General features: G+C 52.5%; 8 protein-coding genes across 8 annotated transcripts; 4 read left to right on the forward strand and 4 right to left on the reverse strand.

Annotated features, from left to right (window-relative positions):
- Nucleotides 1-1,872: 1,872 nt before the first annotated feature.
- PV08_04858 (uncharacterized protein) lies at nt 1,873-2,610 on the reverse strand (the record flags this gene model as incomplete). Its single annotated transcript, XM_016379202.1, has 1 exon — nt 1,873-2,610. One exon carries the CDS (start codon nt 2,608-2,610, stop codon nt 1,873-1,875), a length of 738 nt encoding a protein of 245 aa, XP_016237879.1.
- Nucleotides 2,611-3,237: 627 nt separating this feature from the next.
- On the forward strand, nt 3,238-6,747 carry PV08_04859 (uncharacterized protein; the record flags this gene model as incomplete). The annotated part of the gene is made up of 1 exon (XM_016379203.1): nt 3,238-6,747. The coding sequence occupies one exon, from the start codon at nt 3,238-3,240 to the stop codon at nt 6,745-6,747; it is 3,510 nt and encodes a 1,169-aa protein (XP_016237880.1).
- Nucleotides 6,748-7,785: 1,038 nt separating this feature from the next.
- On the forward strand, nt 7,786-9,948 carry PV08_04860 (uncharacterized protein; the record flags this gene model as incomplete). The annotated part of the gene is made up of 3 exons (XM_016379204.1): nt 7,786-7,827; nt 7,881-9,180; nt 9,239-9,948. 3 exons carry the CDS (start codon nt 7,786-7,788, stop codon nt 9,946-9,948), a joined length of 2,052 nt encoding a protein of 683 aa, XP_016237881.1.
- Nucleotides 9,949-12,007: 2,059 nt separating this feature from the next.
- Nucleotides 12,008-13,113, reverse strand: PV08_04861 (uncharacterized protein; the record flags this gene model as incomplete). The annotated part of the gene is made up of 2 exons (XM_016379205.1): nt 12,008-12,926; nt 13,091-13,113. The coding sequence occupies 2 exons, from the start codon at nt 13,111-13,113 to the stop codon at nt 12,008-12,010; spliced, it is 942 nt and encodes a 313-aa protein (XP_016237882.1).
- Nucleotides 13,114-13,783: 670 nt separating this feature from the next.
- PV08_04862 (uncharacterized protein) lies at nt 13,784-16,298 on the forward strand (the record flags this gene model as incomplete). Its single annotated transcript, XM_016379206.1, has 4 exons — nt 13,784-13,928; nt 14,000-14,621; nt 14,695-14,934; nt 14,993-16,298. The coding sequence occupies 4 exons, from the start codon at nt 13,784-13,786 to the stop codon at nt 16,296-16,298; spliced, it is 2,313 nt and encodes a 770-aa protein (XP_016237883.1).
- Nucleotides 16,299-16,385: 87 nt separating this feature from the next.
- On the reverse strand, nt 16,386-17,735 carry PV08_04863 (uncharacterized protein; the record flags this gene model as incomplete). The annotated part of the gene is made up of 1 exon (XM_016379207.1): nt 16,386-17,735. One exon carries the CDS (start codon nt 17,733-17,735, stop codon nt 16,386-16,388), a length of 1,350 nt encoding a protein of 449 aa, XP_016237884.1.
- Nucleotides 17,736-19,850: 2,115 nt separating this feature from the next.
- PV08_04864 (uncharacterized protein) lies at nt 19,851-20,194 on the forward strand (the record flags this gene model as incomplete). The annotated part of the gene is made up of 2 exons (XM_016379208.1): nt 19,851-19,937; nt 20,102-20,194. The coding sequence occupies 2 exons, from the start codon at nt 19,851-19,853 to the stop codon at nt 20,192-20,194; spliced, it is 180 nt and encodes a 59-aa protein (XP_016237885.1).
- A 708-nt stretch (nt 20,195-20,902) lies between these two features.
- On the reverse strand, nt 20,903-21,415 carry PV08_04865 (uncharacterized protein; the record flags this gene model as incomplete). Its single annotated transcript, XM_016379209.1, has 1 exon — nt 20,903-21,415. One exon carries the CDS (start codon nt 21,413-21,415, stop codon nt 20,903-20,905), a length of 513 nt encoding a protein of 170 aa, XP_016237886.1.
- Nucleotides 21,416-22,958: the final 1,543 nt, after the last annotated feature.

A 22,958-nucleotide genomic window follows, 5' to 3' on the forward strand; every position in this document is an offset into this window, starting at 1 on the left:
TGAACGAATGTTCCCTTTTGGGGGATACTTTGATATGAATGTATGCTTGATGAACTGTGCAACCCGTGTGCAACCTGTGTCAAACCCGTGCGATTTATTCCTGTAACATATGTAGAGAACAGATCCATCGATCGCAAACTATTCACTCTGTGAAGGGACAGATGGCGGAGCCCTATGTACATGCTAGGTATATCCAAGTAATCGTTCGCCAGGCCTTCTTTAGTTCTCTCAACACGAGGAACGAGCACGAGGCGCCAGCGTCGACCGGTCGATCTGCGATCTGCGATCAGCCACGCGACACAGCCACAGGAACGACGGTTGCTACGTCATTGTGGTGGTGGTGGTGGTGGTGATGGATCTCAGCTTGCGAAGAATCTTGGAACATCGGAGCGCTGCATCCACGGCACGAAGTATCGTAGTACCAACAAATGGTGTCTTGTTTCCATCCACTTTGAGTTTCCCAACGGAGCAAAGCCAGCAAGCGACGATGGACGAAAAAGCCTGCTTCTACCTCGTAGGACGAGTATTTTCTCTTGGGAACAGCCCTTTGTTGCTTGGCAATTCAATCTACGGGCCATTGACATGTCGCCGTCCCAGTAGTTGAGTTTGACCACCATCACCCAAGGTATCTGTCTGACCCGGCAGTGTCGTATGTGGCTGTGAGGCTGTGACATGGACAATCGCCTTGATTTCCTTACCCCTGTACCTCGTCGGTACTCGTAGGGAGTCTGTAATCTACGAGGACGAGTACCCATGCATTCTTGTTAGGTATGGCGGTCGTCCATTGACTCCCTCCCGGCGCCGACGGAGTAGTATAGCACGTACCCCTACCTGGGTATGTAACTGCAGGTCAGGTAGCTAGGGTAGGTACTCGTGCTCGTAGGTATATATAGACCCTGACCTTGCCCCCAACCAAGGCTATCTTAGCCGGCTTTGAGACTACTGTACAGTACCCATCTCATTTCACGGACCAGAAAACGTCATTGTCGAAGCTGTCGAAAGGCCATCTTCCACTACAGACATCTATCTACTCCTCTTCCCTCAACCTACAGACAGTACCTACCTACCTACCTACCTTGACGTACACACATTCATACAAAACACCTACCCACCCGCCCGGGGGTAACTTCTACACGCCCTCAAAAGAGACCCTGAACATTCCTACCGGCACTCCCCTGCCCTTGTCCACCGTATCCAGTATCCGATACTTGCGAGTGAGAGAGATATATATATCTATACATCTGCCTCTCGCACCTCACACGTACAGACGAACAATCCTGTACATACCCACGCCATTCGACGACGACGACCGGACGGCAAACGACGACATACTAGGTAGACACAAGTATGCCGTTCCTCTACACGAAAAACGTCGGCAACAAGCATGTGGGCGGTGGGTTCAACGTCTCCCGCCACGGTGTGAGGAGGAACCCCTTCAGGATCTCCTTTGGCCGATTCAATTGCTTCAGGTAGCTTGAACGGAGGGACGGTGGTGTATTCGCGCCGCGCGAATGAAGCGGGGCAGACGATGGTTTCAATCATGTAATAGCTATGGCTGAAACGGGCCTGATATCAAGCGAGAACTTTGACGTGACTGTATGATAATGGAAAGACGGTTGGTGCAGCTCCTCATCGCCAATGCATTCACTCTTCCTTATAACAGAAACAACTTTTGCGCGGCATTACGGAAGAGTAGATTAGTATAACAAAACCCATGCTGGTTTACCATGTACGGGACCTAAAGTAATAAATCAAAGGTTTCTTGCATACCTGGCCGCTAAAGGAATGGGAACGGTAGTAGTACATTCTGGACTCTCCTCGAGGTGTTGTTCCTTGCCCTCATACTTCATGTCGTCAATCAGAGTTGTTCGTTCAGTCCACGGCCTTCTTTTTAGATGGCTCTTCGCTGCCGACGGAGCTCGTTGAGGGAGTAGCCTTTGTGTGTTGGCTCGTCGTCACGTCGTCATCCTCATCCCATTGTTCATCGGGGGCATTTTCATCCCAGTTGTCCAGCTCGTCCTCGACGCTGCGAGCCACGACACCAGTCTCCTGGCCATCGTCCGCAGATCGTGAAGGTCGGCCGAGTTCGTCGCCCCCGCTACGCTCACCTAGCTCGAGATCTTCTCCTTCCACACCGTCGGTCGGGAGAGCGGAGTACTTGGCCATCCGGCGTCTTTCTGCCGATCGACGGTGGTATGCACTGCAGAGACCCAGCGCTGCCAGGCTGCCTATGACGTTCGCGAGGACATCCCAGGCGTCGAACTCGCGGTCGTTGGGCAACAGACCTTGGGCCACTTCGCTACCCACGCCGAGCGACAAAGTGCACACAATCAGTGTCAAATGGATGACACGCCGACGGCTGGTGTCGAGGATAAAATAGAAGGTTGCCGTGAGCGCAAAGAAGACCAGGAAGTGTACTGCCTTGTCCGACTGGGCTGGGATGTAGGGTTGCGCCGCCGCAGGGGTAGAAGGCAGCGAGGAATGAGGGAGCAGGCCGAGGGAGGATGCGAAGAGGAGGAGGATTATAAAGGCAACTGTCGAACAAGTTAGCAGTCGAGAAGGATACACAGGGTTGGTAGACTTGCTTGCAAAAGAGAAGCGGATTCGCATGGTGTCCTGGTGGTACTGGTACGCCGTAGGTGGCCTGCGCAAAGGATGCTTTATACAGTGGTATTCTGGTTCAGTGACTAGGTTCGAGCGGTCGCAACAGAGGCATTCTTCCAATGACCAAATCGTGTGTAGGGAGATGAGAAGACCGAGATGTGCCTGGGATCTCTCGGAAGCGTAGGGAGCCTGTGATGGAGTTTCGAATAGAAGTACCTGGGCAGCGGTAGAAGTCGAGGTTTAGTTAGGTTGCTCTTTAACTAGCGGTACGGAGTACGAGGAGCTTTAGGTACAAGTACCTTAAGTAAGATCGGGCTCACTAGGCTGGGGCTCGGCTGGCGCAGTTTGGACGCCCAGTTGAATGGCTTCTAACCGACCTACGCAGTTTCTTTCGACTTCACGTCTCAACTGCGCGCATCCACCACGTCAGATTGCCAGAATTTCTTCATCTCACAACACCCCTATTTCATCGTTTCGCGTCTTGTTTCCATCGGATCTGAAATCTACAGGGTCGCATGTCCATCTGCACACGCTTTTAGGCGTCGCCCACCCCTTTCCTCGCCGTCGCAGGGCATTCTTCAAACTGGAGTATCTACGAGACCCCTCGCTCACAGTCCGGGGGTTGGCACTGCCATGTCCGTAACATGGCCGCCCCCAAACAGCCAGAAACCACCAGACGATGAGCCTCTGATTCACTCCCTACACAGAGATACTCTCAATGGCCTGCTCCGCGCACCCTCCCGACCTCACACACCCAATTCTGTGAAATTGCGCAGTCTGGGCGCCGGCTCCCAGTCTGGACAGCCCGCCGATCCAGAGCCGAATCTCGACGAGGATCCGCAGATAATTCGATTCCGCGCCCTGTTCGAAGAGGCCGAGTCCAAGATCGCGAGCCTCTTTGACAATGTCGGCCAAGTTGTAGCACCGCAGAGGCACGCGATCGACAATGCGACTCTGTTCGACTCTGCCACCGAGCCTGCGGACTCGGCCGCGGCCCCTGCTCCTATATCAAAAAAGCGCAAACTGGTCGATGACGATGACTATGACGATTACGACGACGACGACGACGACGAAGAGGAAGACTCGACACTTGATGCTGTAAGGGCATCCCCACTGCAAGACAAGCCAAACAAGGTACACATCGTCGCCGGTGCCACGTCGTCGCCGAAGGCTCGCCCGGTCCTCCCCCCAAGTATCACTCCCGATTCCATAAAAGCTCCGGCGAAGACGAACGCTGCCAAATTAAAAGAGGATGCTGAAGATGCTCGCAAGAAGCTGGAAGAGGCCAAGCGCAAAGAGGCCGAGACTGTCAAGACATTGTCGCGCACCATGTTCTTCACCCTGGAAAACGACCGAGATGCCATGTTGGACCAGCAGAGGCTCGACGAGGCAGAGAGACGTGCCGAGGCCGAGGCTGAAGGGCACGCAAATCGCCAAAATGCCTCTATGCAGCAGGGGAGCCTGAGCAAAGCCAACCTCGGCGCGTCCAGCTTAACGCTAAAGAATCTGATCGCCCTTCTCGACGAACATCGTTCCATGGTACATGCGACCGAGTCAGAGCTGCGCGCGCTCATGAGTGAGGTTCGGAAGAATCGAAGCAAATGGGCAAGCGAAGACAAAGTTGGTCAAGAAGAACTTTACGAGTCAGCGGAAAAGGTCCTTACCGAGCTCAAGGCCCATACGGAGCATTCGTTCCCCTTCCTCAACCCTGTCAAAAAGAAGGATGCTCCTGACTATTACCTTGTTATCAAGCAGCCCATGGACCTGGGCACCATGACCAAAAAGCTCAAGCAGCTTGCTTACAAGTCCAAGAAGGAATTTGTGGATGACCTTACCCAGATCTGGAAGAACTGCTTGAAGTTCAACAGCAACCCTGATCATGTCTTTCGGAAGCACGCGCTCTTTATGCAAAAAGAAACTGATAAGCTTGTTCCCTTGATCCCTGATATCGTCATTCGAGACCGGGCCGAGGTAGAAGCCGAGGAGAGAAGACAGCAGATTGCCAATGGGGAGCTTGATGATGCAGAGGAGAGTGATGACGAACCGATCATGTCTTCGCGCGGTCGCAAGGCTCCCGCTAAGAGCGCAAAGAAAGGCGGTTCGACCTCTCGCAAAGCCCCGCCAGAGACGACTCCCGTTCCGGAGACTAAGCCGGTGCTGCAGTCGATTAGCTCCGTTCAAAGGGCTGAATCCGAGATCGAGGGTAGTCAAGGTCAATCCACTCCTCCTCCCGGTATTCTGACTCCAGTCGGAGGTCACGGTTCGGGGAGTATTGCAGGGGCTGGTAGCGAGGCCATGGACATGGATCTACCTGGTTTGCCTTCGCAGACCCTGGTTCCCGAGTACGAGGATGAAGAGTATAAGCTCTGGAAACAGAAGACCAAAAAGGACCGTGCAATGCTCGCTGCTACTCGACATAAACTCTTTCGTGGAGACAAGCTGAATGCGGAGGAGACTGCTTTGCTCCGAAGCAAGGCAGGCATGCGGCGATGGCAGCGGATTCAGCAAGAAGCAGCGGGGAAAGATGTTGCAGACCTTGGCACTAACGTCTCGGAACGAGATCGGACCCTCGCTGAAGGCATGGAGGCGGAAGAAGAGAGCACATTGCCTGATTATTATGATTCTCTGGCCGCCATACCTGACCTCAATCCGCGTTTAAGGTGGGAGCAAGACACTGAAGGCCAAGCCATTGAACATGGCGAGGAGTACTTGAGACTCCTTCCTCCGAAACAATTCGTAGCGCCTGAAAGTCGGCTGGCCAAGAAGATGGATGCGAACATGCGACAAATACAGGAGACCCGAAAAGTCGTTTCCAAGATCGGCGTTGTGAAACAGATGCAGCTGCAGTCTCAAACATATCAAAACCAGTTTCAGAAGTATCAGCTAGACCCTTTTGTCGAAGCTGACATTCCCAATCACGTCATGTCGGACGCAGGACCAGTAATGGCGCCCTACGTCTGCAAAGCAGCTTTTCAACGCTCAATTGGCAAGATTTTCTTCCATGCTGGTTTTGAGGAGTTTCAACCTTCGGCACTCGATGCGATGACGGACCTTGCGACCGAATTCTTCCAGAATCTGTGCTCCTCGCTGGCAAACTACAGAGAAGACTACCGGATCCCTGTGGCACAATCAATCCCTGCCGGGCAAGGACAGAAACGTGATGTCGAGTTCAAATGTCCGAACACGTTAGAAGAGGCGATCTTGCACTCTCTACACTCAAGTGGATTGTCGCTCAATGACCTGGACGTCTATGCTCGGGAAGATATTGACCGGACTGCTACGCGCCTGACCATGATGCATGATAGAATGAAGGCACATCTTACTGATCTCCTTCGACCTGCTTTGACGGACGATACAGCTCATGGTCAAGGAACGTTTGAAGATGGTGGCGAGCAGTACGTCGGTGGTGACTTTGCAGGTGATCTTGACGAAGACTTCTTTGGTTTCCGAGAACTTGGTCTCGACAGAGAGTTCGGCATGGCCAGTCTTACAGTGCCCTTCCATATCTTGCAGAATCGTCTTGGCATGAGCAACCAACAAGCCAGCACTACCGATGCCGCAGAGAAGATGTTTACGGAACCTCCTCGCTGGCCAAAGATCACTGCCGATAACGTGGACGAACAGATCGGACTGGTTCGAGATTGGTTCAGAAAACGTCTGCGCGAAAACGGTGATCGGCCGTTGGTGGAGGATCTTGAACTCCCTCTGAAGCAAAGGCCAGGCTATGGTCGGGCAAGGATACCAGCTAGCGGTAAGATCGGAGAGGGCTCTGCGAAGAATGCTAGCCCGATGAAAAAGGCACCTGTGAAGGCTGCTCCCGCCCCTAAAGCTGCGGCAGCGGCAACAGCAACTCCCGGTGATAAGGGGAAGAGGAAGTCCGTTGTCACCAATGGAACAGGTGAAGACGCTTCCATGGTCAATGGCATCAATCCATCAACGCCTGGTCCGGGTGGTGATGGTAGCCCAGAGAAAAAGAGACCTATCTTGAAAGCGAAGATGTCTACTTCAGATCTCAAGGGCTCTGAAAAGGACAACACTCCAGCAACAGATACTATTGATGGCACTCCAGAGGTGAACGGGCTTCCGAAATTAGACGGGGCAGTTGATGGCGACGCGAGTATGATGAGCCCGGAGAGCCTGTAACTCCCTTGGCGAGTTTCTGAGCGCAGTATATATGGGAATCGCGAAGATGGTACTAAAGATACCCTGTAGTGACGACGGCTTGACGGCTTTTTGGTTTGGTCAATGACAGGTGGGTTTGGCTGCTGGTTTCGTTGATACCCAGGAGTTTCCAGAGGCGGGTTTAAAATGGTTAGTCTCCTGGCTTCGTGCCCTTGTCGCTGCCAGGAGGAGTACATGCGGACTTGTTGCCTATCCTCCCAGCTCAACCACCTCATGGCCCAAAAGTGCGGGCATTATATGCCTCGTCACAAACATGATTTTGGGGGGACGATTGCAGTGTCGATCTTGCAATCTGTGCTGTCGTGGCTATTGTAAATACTTCACCGTAACTATAGTTTTTATTGGGAGTTCTAGAAGACTCATTGCTCGGACGATTGTCGATAACAGAGCCATTCTTTTCGCAGAAAACAATGTATAACTAGACAAATAAGAGGAAGTTCTCCACGCTCTCCTTTGAACTTTCTGCCGAGAAATACTTCCCTTGAGTGCTTGTCCTTCAGAGCTGAGTGGCACAATCTTTCTATCCGAGAGAATCTCCACGGTAATACAGACCATTCCATTGTGCTTCATATTCGAAATCGAGAGCCAGAGCCCCCATTGCAAAGGCTGTTCACCGCCAACTACGGAAACCATGTTCGCCCCGTTGCAATGAGGCCGACGATCACGTGACCCTGCCTATGACTCGCCCAATTGAAGCTGCGCGTCTTGCTCGACATTCATCTCAACTCACCTCGAAGGACCCTCCGTCTCCTCCTGACTCTCGTTCTCATTGTCCTCTTCAGGAAACGGGAGAATACTTCCATTGCCGTCGCCCGACTGTGTTTCGATTGATACCAGTCGCTTCAGTCGAACCTCCCAAGTTCTTGATCGCCCTCCGCTTACGGCATCTCTTTCGGCCCATAACGTATCCCGCCGAGAGCGTCCCGAAACATACGTCGTAGAACAACGGCCAAGCGAGGGTTGGTGGTATCGCTAGGTAGTGGCGGTAGTGGTGTCTTGATGGGCCCTAGGCAGGAGAAAAGTAGCCTGAAGCGCAACAGGGTAACCAAGACCTGCGCCGATTGCACAGACGCCCAATCTGACTTGCGATATAGCATAGCACTGGCGATGACCAGGAAATAAAGAAGCCCCGCAGATCCCAGAGAATCTCCTCTCAGACACAAAAGGAGAAAGACGTAAAGACACCACTCAAGAACCAATACCTCCCCTCCCCTCTCACGAACCATGAGTCGACCGTGACCGAGCCAGGGAAGGTAGAGACGGCCACACCTCCCAAGGCTCGTCCCAGTCAGACTCGCCAGGTCACTCCTCCATCTTCATCTCAGTTACAGCCATTGTCGTCACCGCCTCAAGACACACAGCCCTTGTCTCAGTTTGTCTATCCACCGCGAGACATTGAGCCTGATTTAGATGACGATGACGGTACCTGGGGTTACCTGTTCCCGTCGACCAATGCTGGCCATCGAATCACATTAAAGAGAAGAGCGTTTTGTCCTGCGCCCGCAGCGCCTCTCGAGATAAGCCGGACAACAGTCAAGCCCAGCAAGCGTGAAGAGACCGAGTTGAAAGAAGCTGAGGAACAGTACGAAACGGACAAGCGAATTGAGGGCTTCCCCGCCGGTGGCTATCTTGTCGGGCGGCATCCTGAATGCGACATGATCATCGACATTCCGACTGTGTCGAATCGGCACTTCCTAGTCTTCAACGAGAGTCGAAACGGCGACACGGTCGCTGTACTCGAAGACTTGTCGAGTAATGGAACCTTTGTGAACGACGCACTGCTGGGACGCAATAAGAGGCGAGAACTCGAGGACGGAGACGAGATCACAATCCTGGACGAAGCAAGGTTTGTCTTTCGATACCCAAGAAACCGTGATTCGAGTGCTTTCAATTCGCAATACCGTATCCTACAGCAGCTGGGCAAGGGTCATTTTGCGACGGTCTACATGTGCGTCGAACGATCATCTGGCTTCAAGTATGCGGTGAAAAAGTTCGAGAGGCGGTTCGGAGAGTCTCAAAAGTCACAACAAGAAGGCCTGCAGCAAGAAATTGCGCTTTTGATGAGCGTCAGTCATCCTAACGTGCTATGCCTGAAGGAGACATTCGACGAGCCAGACGGAGTGTACCTCATTCTGGAGCTTGCTCCAGAGGGAGAGCTGTTCAACTTGATTGTGACCAAGCAGAAATTGACCGAAGCCGAAACGCGCAAGATCTTCATCCAACTTTTCCAGGGCACGAAATATCTTCATGAGCGGAACATCGTTCACCGGGACATCAAGCCTGAGAACATTCTGCTGACGGACAAGAATTTGTCGGTTAAGCTTGCGGATTTCGGTCTGGCGAAGATCATAGGCGAGGAGTCCTTCACAACCACTCTGTGCGGAACGCCGAGCTGTAAGTTATCATGTGGCTCTCTATGTACGTAATTCGCTACTAACCGCACTACTGCTAGATGTTGCACCAGAGATCCTGCAAAACACACGCCACCGCAGGTACACCAGAGCCGTTGACATTTGGTCTCTCGGAGTCGTCCTCTATATCTGTTTGTGTGGCTTCCCGCCCTTCTCTGATGAACTCTACTCCCACGACAACCCTTATACCCTTGCTCAGCAGATCAAGATGGGCCGTTTCGACTACCCTTCGCCTTACTGGGACTCGATCGGCGATCCGGCTCTGGACTTGATCGACCGCATGCTAACCGTGGATGTTGACAAGCGCATCACGATCGATGAATGCCTCGAACATCCGTGGACGAGAAACGCAGGAAATATCAATCCAGCCGACTCGACTGATGGACTCACGGGCGCCATGCATGCGCTGGATTTTTCGAAGCGTAAGATTCAACGTGAGCGCACCTTGTTGGCCGACATCAACGATGTCAAAGTCAGCAAGGTTGTCGCGGTCGATGGCCAGCATCTCCCAGGAAAATCATCTGGGGACGCGGCACAGATCAAAGTCTGGCAGAAGAACCCGAACGGCAAGATTGTGCGAGCGACGGCTAAGAAAAGCAAAAAGAATGCTCAGGCGAAGGAGGAAGACCCGGCTGCCAACAGACAGCAGGAGGAGTTTATGGGCATGGGAGGCAAAGGCGACATGCAGCTCTTTGGCGACGATGTGTCGAGTCGATACCTACCTAACGAGGTTCCCGATGGTAAAAAGTAAAGTCGACAAGGGTGAACTGATCTGATTTGAAACGGCGGCACAAAACTGGGTATGAGCATGGCCATGAGCAATCAGACTGATCGAGTCGTATATTCTCGGTGTCTGGACCTGGACTGTGATTGTGATTGTGCCTGTATAAAGGAGACAGGCCAGGAAGGGGAGTCAACTTTTGGGACCGAGCATTTGTTGTTGGTGTAGTGGGCCCCATATCTTACGGAGCTTGCTGGCACGAGGCGTTCGTCGTGATCATCATCGTCGTCACCATCTGATGTTTTGTTTTGTTGGTTCAGGGTGGCAGAGTGTCTTTGTACTATTCTTCGTCATTATATCTCAGACTCAGAGTTGGCGGGTTCATACCTATGAGTACTATCACCAGGGGATACGGGGAAGTGAGGTTTGGGAAGTGGGAAGGAACAGCGAAGGGAAAAAAGAGGCCAGCTCGCCGGAAATGCATACCTACTGGGCACATACCGATGGTCCTCGGTGTATATACATCCCTTACCTAAGGTACGCTTACAAAAAGGGGGGTACAATGGGTACAAATGGTACAGTCATGGAGTTTTATTGATTTGGAATCCAAAAAGTAGGGGAGAAGGAATATTCCTAGGATATGGATGGAGCACAGACACGGCAATAGCAGTAGCAATAGGAAGAGCGGTGTGAAGCATCTTTGACCAAGATTCATGTGCCATGGAGTGAGTGAGTGAGTGAGTGAGTGAGTGAGTGAGCGAGTGAGTGTTGAGTCAAGACGACGTGGGTTGTTTCCTCCGGGGGTGTCTTCGGTATCTCATCGGTCACGTCCTTCCCAGTTCTACCAATATTAGCTAGCTTACAGAATATTGATGCTTCTTCTTCTTTCTATCTCGCTTCATCGTCTAGGTGGGTGGGTGAGGGTGTGATTTTGTTGGACTATGATTGTTAACTCGAGTAAAAAACCCCCTTCTCTCTCTCTCTCTCTCTCTTGGGTACCGTAGGCAAGGTACCTATCTACCTCTGCAGAGTACTTTGTGAGATGTCGGGGTCATCCATCCCTCAAATATGCCTTGTGCCTGCCTGATGGCCTATCCACCTACCTACATATACCATACACAGGTGGGCCACTCAAGGTAGGTTATCTACTTTACGTACCCAGGTCCTACATAGGTCCTGGGTACGTAGACAAGGATGCCCCTTTTCTGCCGAATACCTCTTCTGTACTACCTACGCACCTAGCTAGCTAGCCCTTGTCGCTGCCATGATACCGTATGGTACTGAGGATGGGTAACTGTTTTTCCAGAAACAACCTCTTACGGCCTGCTGCCGGTACTGGGGATCCGTAACCCTGCCTTTAGAATACCTTTTCCCCGGCTGCTTCTGGTATGGTACTGATAGTGAGGATCCGTCAGACCCAGATCTCCCTTTACGAAGGAGACTTTACGAGGCCGCGGGGTCGTCGCTCTCAGTACACCTAAGTACACCAGATGACTTCAGTGTACAGTCAACGTTCTGAGGCATTCGTCTCGAACAAATTCCTGCTGCCGTTTGACATTGCTGCCGCGCGTTATGCCACGCGCCATGGTCCCCTTCCGGTCACTCTCACTCGAGCTTGCGGCGGCACTTTCTGCAGTGCCAAACGGTGACGGCGTCTCCCCGTTTCGATTCCCATATGGCGGGGTGATTCATCGCTTCTGTCCCCGGCCAGGCCACTGGCTATGGGAAATCGGATCATTGAGGTCTGTGGTATAGTGGAATCGCGCTTCGATGCGAACGTTGATCCTAATTCCCACCCCGACGAACAGTGATCGTGGTTTCGCACCGGTGAACATCGGCGTCGTTGATACACCGTTTGCGTCAAATTCGAAGCTGTTCTTGAGTTCCAGCCACCCTCCGCAGAATGGTTGAAGCAGGATATGCCTATGCCTATTGAGCCTCAGACTCATATCTCTGCTGGAGGCTAGTGAAGTGGCTATTACGCGAGTACTGCGTTCTGTAATCGACCTCGTTCGAAAAAGGGCTTATCAGTCAGAGACAGAGTCATCGAGCCCCTTGAAATTTTCCATTGGTCACAAACCCAGAAAACTCAGGTTGATCTCATGAAGATCTCGTCCAATCCCTTCATATTCGAGAAAGCCATCCTCTTCGCTTGGATATTTCGTCCTCGAAGGATATGTCTGCCACTCTTTATCGTTCTCGTTTCGGCCGCTTGAGGTTTTGAACCCGCGAGATCTTCGCGAGCCGTACCCGATCGTCTCGGTTTTGATGCCCCCGTACTCGTCGCTGTTGCGTCGACTTCGTTTTCGGACGATGACGACGACGAAGACACAGGTTCATCCGGTGGTTGGGTCAGGGGTGACTTATGAAGAGGCAATGCACTTCTCACTGCCTCTCTCGTTTTTGCCTTCTTGTCGGCCTTTCGCAAAGCCTTTTCTTCTCTCCGCTTCCTCTTCTCCTCTTTCCTCTGTTTCTTTTCTTCCTTCCTCCTCCGCTTCTCTTCGCGCTCGTCTGCGTCTGACATTGGTTCCGGCTGTGTCTGGTCGGGCTCATCGTGAGAATTTTCCTGCGTGTCGGTTTTTGTGGCCTTGTCTTCGATGCTTCCCTCGAGGATTCCTCCTCTCACGAACACCATACCGCCCCACCGGCCTCGCGCGTACATGGCGAGCTTTCTATCCTCGTTCTTCTGCTCTTGCTTCTTCAGCTCGGCGTCGCTCTTTCCGTTGAGTCTGCCGAGAAGACCCTGGAAGGCATCGAGCCCGGTCCTCTGACCTTCAACATCTTGACTCTTTGTCTTTGCACCCAGTCCTAGATTGTTGTCCTTGAACAGGATACCCACGCGAGCAGCAGCAAGCCGGTCGGCGTCATTGACCCCAACATGGATACTTTCTCGGTTCCCCAGGGATTGACCTTCTTGCCAACCCTGCCGGTTCATGATCCGTTGGCCGAAGGAGGTAGAGGACTGCGACCATGCTAAATTTCGCGGATCGTGAGAGATCTTGCTGCGTCTGGTGTAGAAGTTAGTACCTGCTATAGTATCAAAATCGCCGACTTGGTGCAGACATGAAAGCCTCGAGTAGGTATGGATACCCTACAAGGACAGGAGTGTGTGCTGTTGGCAGATACGAAAAGATGCATCACAGGTGCATCTCGCGACAAGGAACAGACCTACCTCTTGGGTTCTGCCAGCCCCATTGTAAAGAGTGTACAAAAACCACGGTCGCTAAAACACAGAGGATAATACAATCACAGTAAAGACTGAAGCGCGCAACGTCTCGAGACTGCGGGTTGCGGTGTGATAAAGAAATTATGAGGGACGGCAGAAAATTTTGGGCGATAAGAAACGCCTAAAGAAGGTTAGAGTATTGAGGACGAGTCTGGAGTAAGGTACAAGTACGTACAATAGGCCTAACTAGTTAGTCTCTAGTGCGCCTAACAAATCTGCCTTACAGCCTACAGCTCCTCCGGAACGAGGTCCGTGGGGTGCTCAGGGATCAGCCCGGCTGGTGCGGCGGGCCTCAACTTAGCGAGGCTTATACTGTAGGTTACAAGCTATGACTGTACAACGACAGGCACTCGGAGCCTTCCGCGCCGAAAGAAGGTTCTCCCTGAAGACCAAGTACGAGTACTCAGCTCACGTTGCTCACCACGGGATTGTGTTTATGCTTACGTTACTGATTAGATGATGCCTCTCTGTCCACGGTTACACAACAGCAGCCTTACCACTCTGGAAGCAAATATGTCTATGGCAGCTTGAACGTCGCCAGGTCTTTGGGCGACGGCAAGCCAGTCTTTTTTACCTTCACTCGGTCGACTCGACGGGCTCTTGGTGCGCACCAAAGCAACAATCAACAAACAACCAAACATGGATTCAAAACCCAAGCCCACAGCCCAAGATACAGATGCTGAGGTACGACCCAGTGGCCCCAGACGTGTCTCTACCTATGATGCCACTACGGGAACTCTTGATCATGAACACAACGGTCTGAGCACGCAGACAGTAGTACTAGGTGAGTGAGGCCTTCTTTCCTATTCGCGACGAGGACACCTAGATTCACACATACACACCATCTCTCCATAGACGATGGACGCGTTGATATCAACATCACCCAGGAGAGCTCGAAACTCGCCGAACAGCTCAACCAGATCAATTTGAACTTGACCGAGATACATGAAGAACCAAACAAACCACCGCCTCCTCCGTTCGTGGACGATCATGGCGTACCGTTCAATCCGCCACCGCCGCTCAACGTGGTGATTCAGGTCGTCGGCTCCAGAGGCGACGTCCAACCCTTCATCGCACTCGGACAAGTGCTAAAGAACCAGTACGGTCATCGCATCCGATTAGCAACCCACGGGACCTTCAAGAAGTTTGTCGAGGAAAACGGTCTGGAGTTTTTCGACATTGGCGGCGATCCTGCAGAACTCATGGCCTTCATGGTCAAAAATCCTGGCCTGATTCCAGGCGTCAAGTCTCTCCGAGAAGGCGACGTTGGCAAACGTCGAAAAACCATGGCCCAGATTCTCGAGGGGTGTTGGAAGTCATGCGCCGATAGCGACGAGGTCAATGATTCCCAAGGCAGCAAGAGCGGTGGTGCACGAAGAAAGCCGTTTATCGCAAACGCTATTATCGCCAACCCGCCTAGCTTCGCCCATATCCATTGCGCACAGAAGCTGGGAATACCTCTACATATGATGTTTACGTAGGTTTGGGTCATGTTCCCTGTGCCACAACCAAAGGGACGAGTTATAAACTAACGCGATCTCCCGACGCAGGATGCCATGGTCACCAACTCGCGAGTTTCCACAGCCCATAGCAAACATCCGCACGTCCAACCACTCGACCCGAGGCGCCGCAAACGAAATGAGCTACACTCTCGTCGACATGATGACCTGGGAAGGGCTGGGCGACATCACCAACCGCTTCAGAAGAGATACCCTCGGCCTAGGCGTGCTTGCTCAAGCAGCAGCAGTAGACATGTTGTACAGGCTTCGAATACCATACACGTATTGTTGGTGAGCATAGGATCAGAGATGGCCTTTTTATTACGTTTCACTGATTCGAGCCACCTAGGTCTCCAGCACTCATCCCAAAACCCAAGGACTGGGGCCCGCACATCACAATCTCGGGCTTCTTCTTCCTCTCCATGGCGTCCAATTACCACCCGGACCCGGACCTTGCAGAGTTCCTTGCCGCAGGACCGCCACCGGTCTACATTGGTTTCGGTTCCATTGTGGTCCGCGACCCCAACGCAATGACCAAACTCATATTTGAGGCTGTGAGAAAGACTGGACAACGCGCGCTTGTGTCCAAAGGTTGGGGCGGCCTAGGTGGTTATGACCTCGGCAAGCCCGAGGGAGTGTTCATGCTGGGCAATTGCCCACATGACTGGTTATTCCAGCGTGTGTCCTGCGTGGTCCATCACGGCGGCGCCGGCACCACTGCTGCAGGCATAGCACTTGGTCGCCCGACCGTCATTGTCCCGTTCTTCGGTGACCAGCCATTCTGGGGTTCAATGGTTGCTCGAGCTGGGGCAGGCCCCAAACCCATTCCTGCCAAAGAGCTCACCGCCGACCGCCTTGCCGATGCTATCTTGGAAGCGCTCAAGCCCGAGACACTCGAACGGGCCCGGGAACTTGGCGACCGGATCAAGGAGGAGAAAGGTTGCGAAGTGGGAGCGGCAAGCTTTCATGAACAAATGGACGTCGACAGCCTTCGATGTAGTTTGGCACCGCAGCGACCTGCGGTATGGTCCATCAAGAGCAACCTCCCGACGAGCCGCGGGATCAGGCTCAGCGCATTCGCAGCTACTGTGCTTAGCAACGAGGGCCTTTTGGACATCAACGAGCTTCGCCTGTACCGACCGTGCGAGTACCCCATCGAAGCTGGCCAATTTACTTTCGACCGCGGACCGAACCCTGTTCTGAGTCACGTCGGATCCGTCGCATATACAGCCTTGCACTTGCCGATCAACATCGCAAAAGCTTGGAGTGGAGTCGTGTACCAGCCCTACAAGGGTGCCAGAGCGGGCGGGTGGAAAGGATTCAGCAAAGGCATCCTTAAAGGCCTAGAAGGGTTCTTCATACCGCCGAGAGCGATTACCGTAAACGGCAGAAAATTCGGCCTTCGAGCCGTGTATGACACGTTGAAGAAGCAATACGGCGACGACACACTGAGTTTCATCCTCGCGGCACACTTTGCCGAGGGCTACGAAGACGCAAAAGCCTCGAGTGAAGAAGAGCGGAACGACGTGCTAACGCGGTGGCATGGGTTGCAGTCGCAACTGCAGATGATGCCGACTCAGTCTAGACGGGCGGCGCCACCAGACGTCGCAGCAGCGTTGACGGGAACCGTGCCATCGTCGAAAGAACATAGCTGAGTCCGTTCCCGTGGAGTCAGCCACCAAATCACCCAAGCAATCCGCCGTGTGGAAGAAACTCTGGACCTATGCAAAGGTGCGGTCAAGTCAAGTCCGACGATGCCGGGATGGTATCATCTGACCCTGGATACCTTTTAATTTTTGTATACGCCATATACTTCTCATGCCCTTCATAGAAAACAGCGAGCTGATGACGACACAAGCACCGGTCATGATGGGGAAGGCATACGGTGCGTCCTCAAAATAATTGATCAAGTTCATACCGAACAAGCCGGCTATCAAGGTCCCTGCCGCGACGCCGAGAGTGTGAATGGCGACTTTCGCCTCGAGAAACATGATCTGATTGCGCTGCACGTCGAGGCTCGACCTGAAGGTGTTTTCCTTTTTGCGCATGACGTCCATGGCCGCACTCGCCGACTCGACCAGGGCGTCAGCGGCAGTGTGGTACGCTTCGAGCATGTACTCGGCCTCCTGGTGGTCGTAGATCTCGTGAACGCGGCCCGCCTTTCTGTCGGACAGGTACATGGCGGCCAGATCCTCGTCCGTGTCGAGAACCCCGCGGATCGTGTCTCGCACCAGCCGGGCCTTTTGTTCGATCTTTCCCAGCTGTCGAGAATGCTCAAATAGCAAATCAAGGCCAACGGCCGCGAATCCGGACTCGAGGTTCAGTTTTCGCGCGCTCTCCTCGGCGTCTTGTTTGGCCTGGACGAGTTCCTCGCGGATGATGGAGAGGACCGCCACCAATGCCGCCTCAACCGCACGTAGCTCGTACGGCAGCTCAGGGAGATCGGCGGTTTCCTTGGCCGACATGCGCCTCTCAAAGTCGCTGTACATGGCCGTGGTGCTGCTGCTGCTGCTGCTACCGCTGCTGGCGCCCTCGTTTCCATTTTGAGAGTCGTGCAGGTTGACAAGAAGAGCCTCGTCCGCTTGGATAATCATGCACAGGTCGAAGAATTGCAAAAGAATGGTCGCCGGTCGGATGAGGATGCGCGTCACGGATTCAGAGCGAAGATCGATGTCGCGTAGATCTCGATGTCGGAGTTCGAATTGTTCTGCTATCTTGCTCTTTGTGAGCTGCTTGTGCTCAGACAGCAGCGTGCCATCCTTGTCGAAATACGCGCATGTCAGTTTCGTGTCTCGAGAGGTTAAATTAGGTTTAGTAGGTGATGGAGTCGCGAATTCGTAGATGGATGATCCGTCCTGGTCTCTTGGTATCCTTCGCCGTAGTCCAGATAATTGACACGTGGAAAAACACTGTGACTTTGTCGTTCGTGTCGCAGTCGCTCGAGATGGTGTCGTTGGACCGTGGTGGATGCCAGTAATGGTACGGAGGGTATTTGTGTGGTGAATTGGCTTGATGCACCTCAACGTGGGTAGAGATAAGCTTGGACGCAGCGGATGAACGGCAGATGCCGCCAGTCGTAACGTCGTCCTCATCTGGGGACGTCTGAAAGCTACAATAACAATGCTGACATTTACGTGTGCAGTTTCCGGCAGGCCGTTGAGATGCGCCTGAAATGTCACGGGTTGTTCTGTGCTTGATTGCGTTGTGTACTTGTGTGTACTCGTGCGTCATGGAAGTCTGATTTTGGAAATACTCGGGCGCGTCGAGGGTACGAGGTTCTTACATAATCAGGTCGACAAATGTACCGGCGACGTCATCAGCCCAACAAAAGGTCTCCTCAACGTCCAATTTACACAAGGGCGAAGGGTGCTTCCCTGAGCTCCTCCCAGTATGTCGAAGTAGAAGGAGAAAAAGTAGGTGAAAAAGGATGGAAATTTGGATGGAAATTATTGAGTCAAAGGGGGGGGAGGGGAAAGTCACCATTCCCATTCGCCCTCTCTTTCTGGCTCAAACGATGAACAGTTGCAAACATGACGAGCGCGCCCCTTCCTATCCGTATTGTACGACTCATATGCTCTGAGCCCGTACGGAATAAAAGTGAAAGGGAAAAAAAACGATAATCAGTCTTCGTGTCGTCTCAAAATCACCATTGCCTCACCCGACATGTATGTAGCCTGGCCGGGCACCTCAGGTAAGTCATGTCGGCACAGATTGTCGTATGGTAGGTAGTAAAGGAAATTAAGGCCCACGATTGACCATAGCGAGTTTGCGTTACTTGGGATTTTCAGATGCCTAATAAGAGACTTTACTGAGTCCTAATGAACGGGTGCTTCAGGCCCTCCGACATACCTTATCTGAATATAGCGAGCACATAACGAATGCTGTTCTTAAGTCGAGACTCAGGACTCCGATGCACCTATGTCAGACCTCTAGCTTGTAGGTACGATAGGTGAGGACCGGTTCCGCCCATCATCTACAGTACGCAGTGCTCGGGATGGACTCACTGACTACCACGGATGCTACAGTACCGGGCCAAGCTGGCTACGTGTTGTAGGTACAGCAGCACCTAAGCTAAGCTAGGCTAAGCTACACCAAGCTTTTCTTCCACGGCCACAAGGTTTCGAGGTCCGAGGCTTAGCGGTGAACAAGCTCTTTTTTTTGGTTTCGGGTGACGTGGGTGGGATAAGCTCTAACTAAAGCAGACCAAACCACTCCTTCTCTATCCAACCACACGAAACGTTTCTCCTCCTAGCAATGGGGGTTATCTCTTGGAGTGGTACTCCGTAGATCCATGCATCTCCTCATCCCGGGGGCCGGGCAGTAGTAAGTCCTCTAACAAAATTTCAATGATCAGAACTCGTTTCACTCGTAGCGCACTTTTTTACGTGTATCCGCTGCTGGGTCATCCCGACCTCTCCGTGGGTAAACTTTTTTTACTCAGCCATCAAACGACACAAACCCTTCAGCGCGTGCCGGGCCACGTCACCACAGCGTCGAACCTCACATGGGGGCTTGTTGAACTTTCGTTCTGCCAACCAAGTTTTGTTTAGCCTGCACTCCGTCGTCCTGCCGCGACAGGGGAAAACCAACGTGCGTACGTGCCTGTATGCGTGTGGTCACCGCCAACCGGTGAAGATGTGTTTGAATTGAGACTTGAGTTGGGACCTGACACCTTTCTTCCGGCGAGTACCTGTACTCCGTACATCTCTGGTCTGGCCTGGTCTGGTCTGGCCTGGTCTGGTCTGGTGTGGTCAGTGTCAGTTGTCATACATCCCAGAACCGAGGACCAAGGTACGGTAAATCGTCCAGGACAGTGCTCCGACCCTTATTCTCTTCGGATCTGGCGATGACCAAGTTTTTTTTTTTCGACAAACAACAACATCAGATCTGCACCGCGAGTCGAATGAAACTCTAGCTAGTCCCCCCCCCCTCGTATGATGTATCCAAGCAGGGGCTGACTGGGCTGGCTGGCTGGCTGGCTATATTTGGTTTACGGAGTACGACAGTACTAGATGTTCCTCTTATCTTCTTCTTCTTTCCCTTTCTCCTCTTCTCCTTGCCCTTCTTCACCTGCAAGTTACTGACCGTCGTTTTCGTTGTCCCTGTGCCCAAATCAATCACACATAAAACCCACAGCTCAACACCCACTTTGCTCCCTCGAACTCCTTGGATCTCACAACAAACAAACCGAAACAAAAACACCCAAGATGGACTCTCGCGCCGAACCTCAACAACAACAACAACAAAACACCCAATCCGAAGCGGTGACTAACAACGTCGTGTCCGAGCAGCCCGTAAGCAATGCCTGCCCCCGGTTGTTGTTCTTGCTGTCTCATTACCTTTTCTCGCTTCCTGTTACCCGCTATCCATCCCGCCTGTGTTCATCATTCCTACATACCTTTTATGTGTATACTTTTTGTTACTGACACGGCTCGACTCCGTTTGTGTCCCGATACAGGCCGCTGCCCCCTCGATGGACCCGACAAAGGCACCGACCAGACTTGGTCTCCGCGGCGGCGGTGAAGGTGAAGATGTCTGCTGTGGCGTGTAAGTTGCTTTGTACCTACCACTGCCCGTTACCTACCTACCCACCCACCCCCCTTCCCACCCAGAGAGCATGCCGAGTTTGAATACTGACACGCACATTTACGTCGGGATCAAATTCAGGTGCGCCGGTCTCCTCTGCTTTGAATGTTGCAAGGACTGCTGTTGAGAAACACAAAACGCAACGAACCCTTGAATGAAACAAGACAGTTCATTTCAGATCGTGTCCGGGCGAACCGAAGAGTTATCTGAGAAGGGGGGAAAGAAGAAGAGACAAATATCTGATTCGGACCAGAAGAACAGTATATATATATATACCCATCACGTAGATAAACTCGCATGGTACTCGGTACGAAGTGAAGCAAACTAGATACCCAATTATGCATGCGTGTGTGGAAAATCAATAGGCTTGTTTGTTCATTTGCTCATTTCAGAACCTATACTGGCCAGGCCCTTCTACGCTCATTCTCATGCTCGCTGTCGTCCATGCTCTGATACTCTGATGCTCAGCTTTGATGGGATACTCGTACACACACAAAGACACAACCCTCGAAAAGAGGAGAAAGAGGACTCCATACTACCCACGAATACTCAGTACGTACTCCGCCGTACCAAGTAATAATAGTTCCCGAGGTCCAGTTCACACAGCCTCCTGCCTTCCTTCAATCTTCCGGTTCAGACCACTCCAGTTGATGAAAACCCCCACCGCCCCCGATCAATCGATGGATGTAGTAGAGTTGTTATTCTTGTACACCCCACCATGGACCGCGGCCGTGATACCCACTGCGATACCCACCATGGCACCGACAATGACCAGGGCGATGAGCACCTTGACCATGATCCGTTGACGTTTGGGCATCTGCTTCAACCATGCACAACCACGTTGTTTTGGTTTCGTCATGCACTGTTGCTTCTGTGGTCCGTGCCAGAACCGCCACGACTTGTTGACGAGTCTTCCGCCGCTGCCACCTGCCTGTTCACGGATGTTCTTCTGCTGTGCGTCTCGCTTTTCTTGGGTGACGGTCGGGGATAGGCTCGGGGTAGTGCCATCACCGCCGGCTTCGAGGTCCTGGAGAGTTACTTGAGGAAAGGACTTGAGGTTGACGTCGAAAGATGGGCGAGGCGAGTCGTGGTTGTACGTGTAAAAGGGTGAGGTGACCTTGGCATTGGCGCAGGGATCATAGTCGTCAGTGCCTGTAGCCGAGGCGTCCATCTTGTTGTGTTCCATATCGACGGTGCTGGTGTTGATGATGGGACGGGCTTATGGGCTCTTCTTGCAAAAAGGATATGATGTAGGAGGGTTGGGTAGAGACGACTTCTGCTTTTCTGCCGATCTGGGGGCGGCAGACGAGATGTGTGTTTTGAGGACCAGGAAACTCGCGTAATCGTCGTCGTCGGCGGCGGCGGCGGCGTCGGAAAGGACTGATATTTTAGTTTGCAGCCTATGGGACCATTTTTTGGGTGGTGGTGGTGGTGATGATGGTGTGTTGATGAGATGAGGTGAGGCTGAGCAACAAATGTCTCTGAAGAGAAGCGAGTGAAGAGTGAGAGTTACCACTGTCTTTGATGCACACACGAGGAAGGCTGGCTGATGTTCCAAACTTTTCAGTTGATTGTGGCTGCGGTTGGTACAGAACAGGGCTCAGTACTGGTGCGGGTCAAGACTGGAGGCAGGAGGCTCGTGGTGTGCGTGCGTGTCAGTGTCAGCGGATTGACGAGGTCAAAATCACTTTGACTTTTCTGCAGACCAGAAAAGAAAAACAGATCAAATTGACTGGCAGGTTGGTGGAATCGCAGAAAGGAGAGAAAGGCTGGGGAAGAGAACAAGAGTACGAGGATCGTGCACATGTCCTCCGTATGGCATGTCATTGATGGGTATGGAGTACTCCGTACCGTACCTGGTCGACGGCCTCGGGACTCATCACTGTCTCGTAGTCTCAGTACTCTGTATCCACTGAGTCGAGATGTTCGGATGATGGTGGTGGTGATGATGATGGGAAACGCAATCAAACACTTGGCCAGGCCTTTTGATGAAGCTCGACCGGGGGAGGTTGACAAGGCGAGGGATCATCCAGTGATTTCTATCCATTTTGCGGAGAGAGGACGAGGGTCCTGTGTCCGTACCGTAGCTCTTCAACTAGTAAGTTTGGCTTTGGCTGTGTTATGGAGTCCCAGGCTGTTTGAGCTGGGGAATTATATATAATCCATTCCAACTGTTGGCTCAAGAGCCAGTGAGGCCCGTACTGACTGTCGGGGGCCCATTAGGCTAATGCACGCCTATGGAGTGTCTGCGACGAACAGAAAATCCACCCAGAGTCTACCGACCTTTACCTCTTTGCTCGTTCTTGTGGTACCTGTGTTCTCTCTCTACTCACAATCACTGTCGACACGAGATTCTTTAAACCTATGTCTACTCGCCCAGGTAGTGTCCCCGGTCAGAGACCTGCTTGTTGCAGAAAAGACTGCTCCCCTCTCCCAAACATCCGTCTCGGTTGAGACTAAGAATACTGCCTACTGCAGTATTACTGAGCTGTCAAAACCCACTGGTCCTGATAGCAGCGTGGCCGGGTGGTGCCACTGGTGTGTCACGCTCTTCGCCTCTGTGGATCTGTTGTTGACATGTTGCATGCTGGTTCCTGGTTGATCCCACTTTTCAAGAGAGGGCCGAGCAGGATCTCGACCATGATGGGCCGTGGCCCTGACATTCAGCTGCTCACTCATCAAGATCAATTTTATAATTTCGGCCCTCCCACTCCATGTTTCACGTGCAA

The sequence above is a fragment of the Exophiala spinifera genome, assembly GCF_000836115.1.
Source record: "Exophiala spinifera strain CBS 89968 unplaced genomic scaffold supercont1.3, whole genome shotgun sequence".
NCBI classification, from domain to species: Eukaryota; Fungi; Ascomycota; class Eurotiomycetes; order Chaetothyriales; family Herpotrichiellaceae; genus Exophiala; species Exophiala spinifera.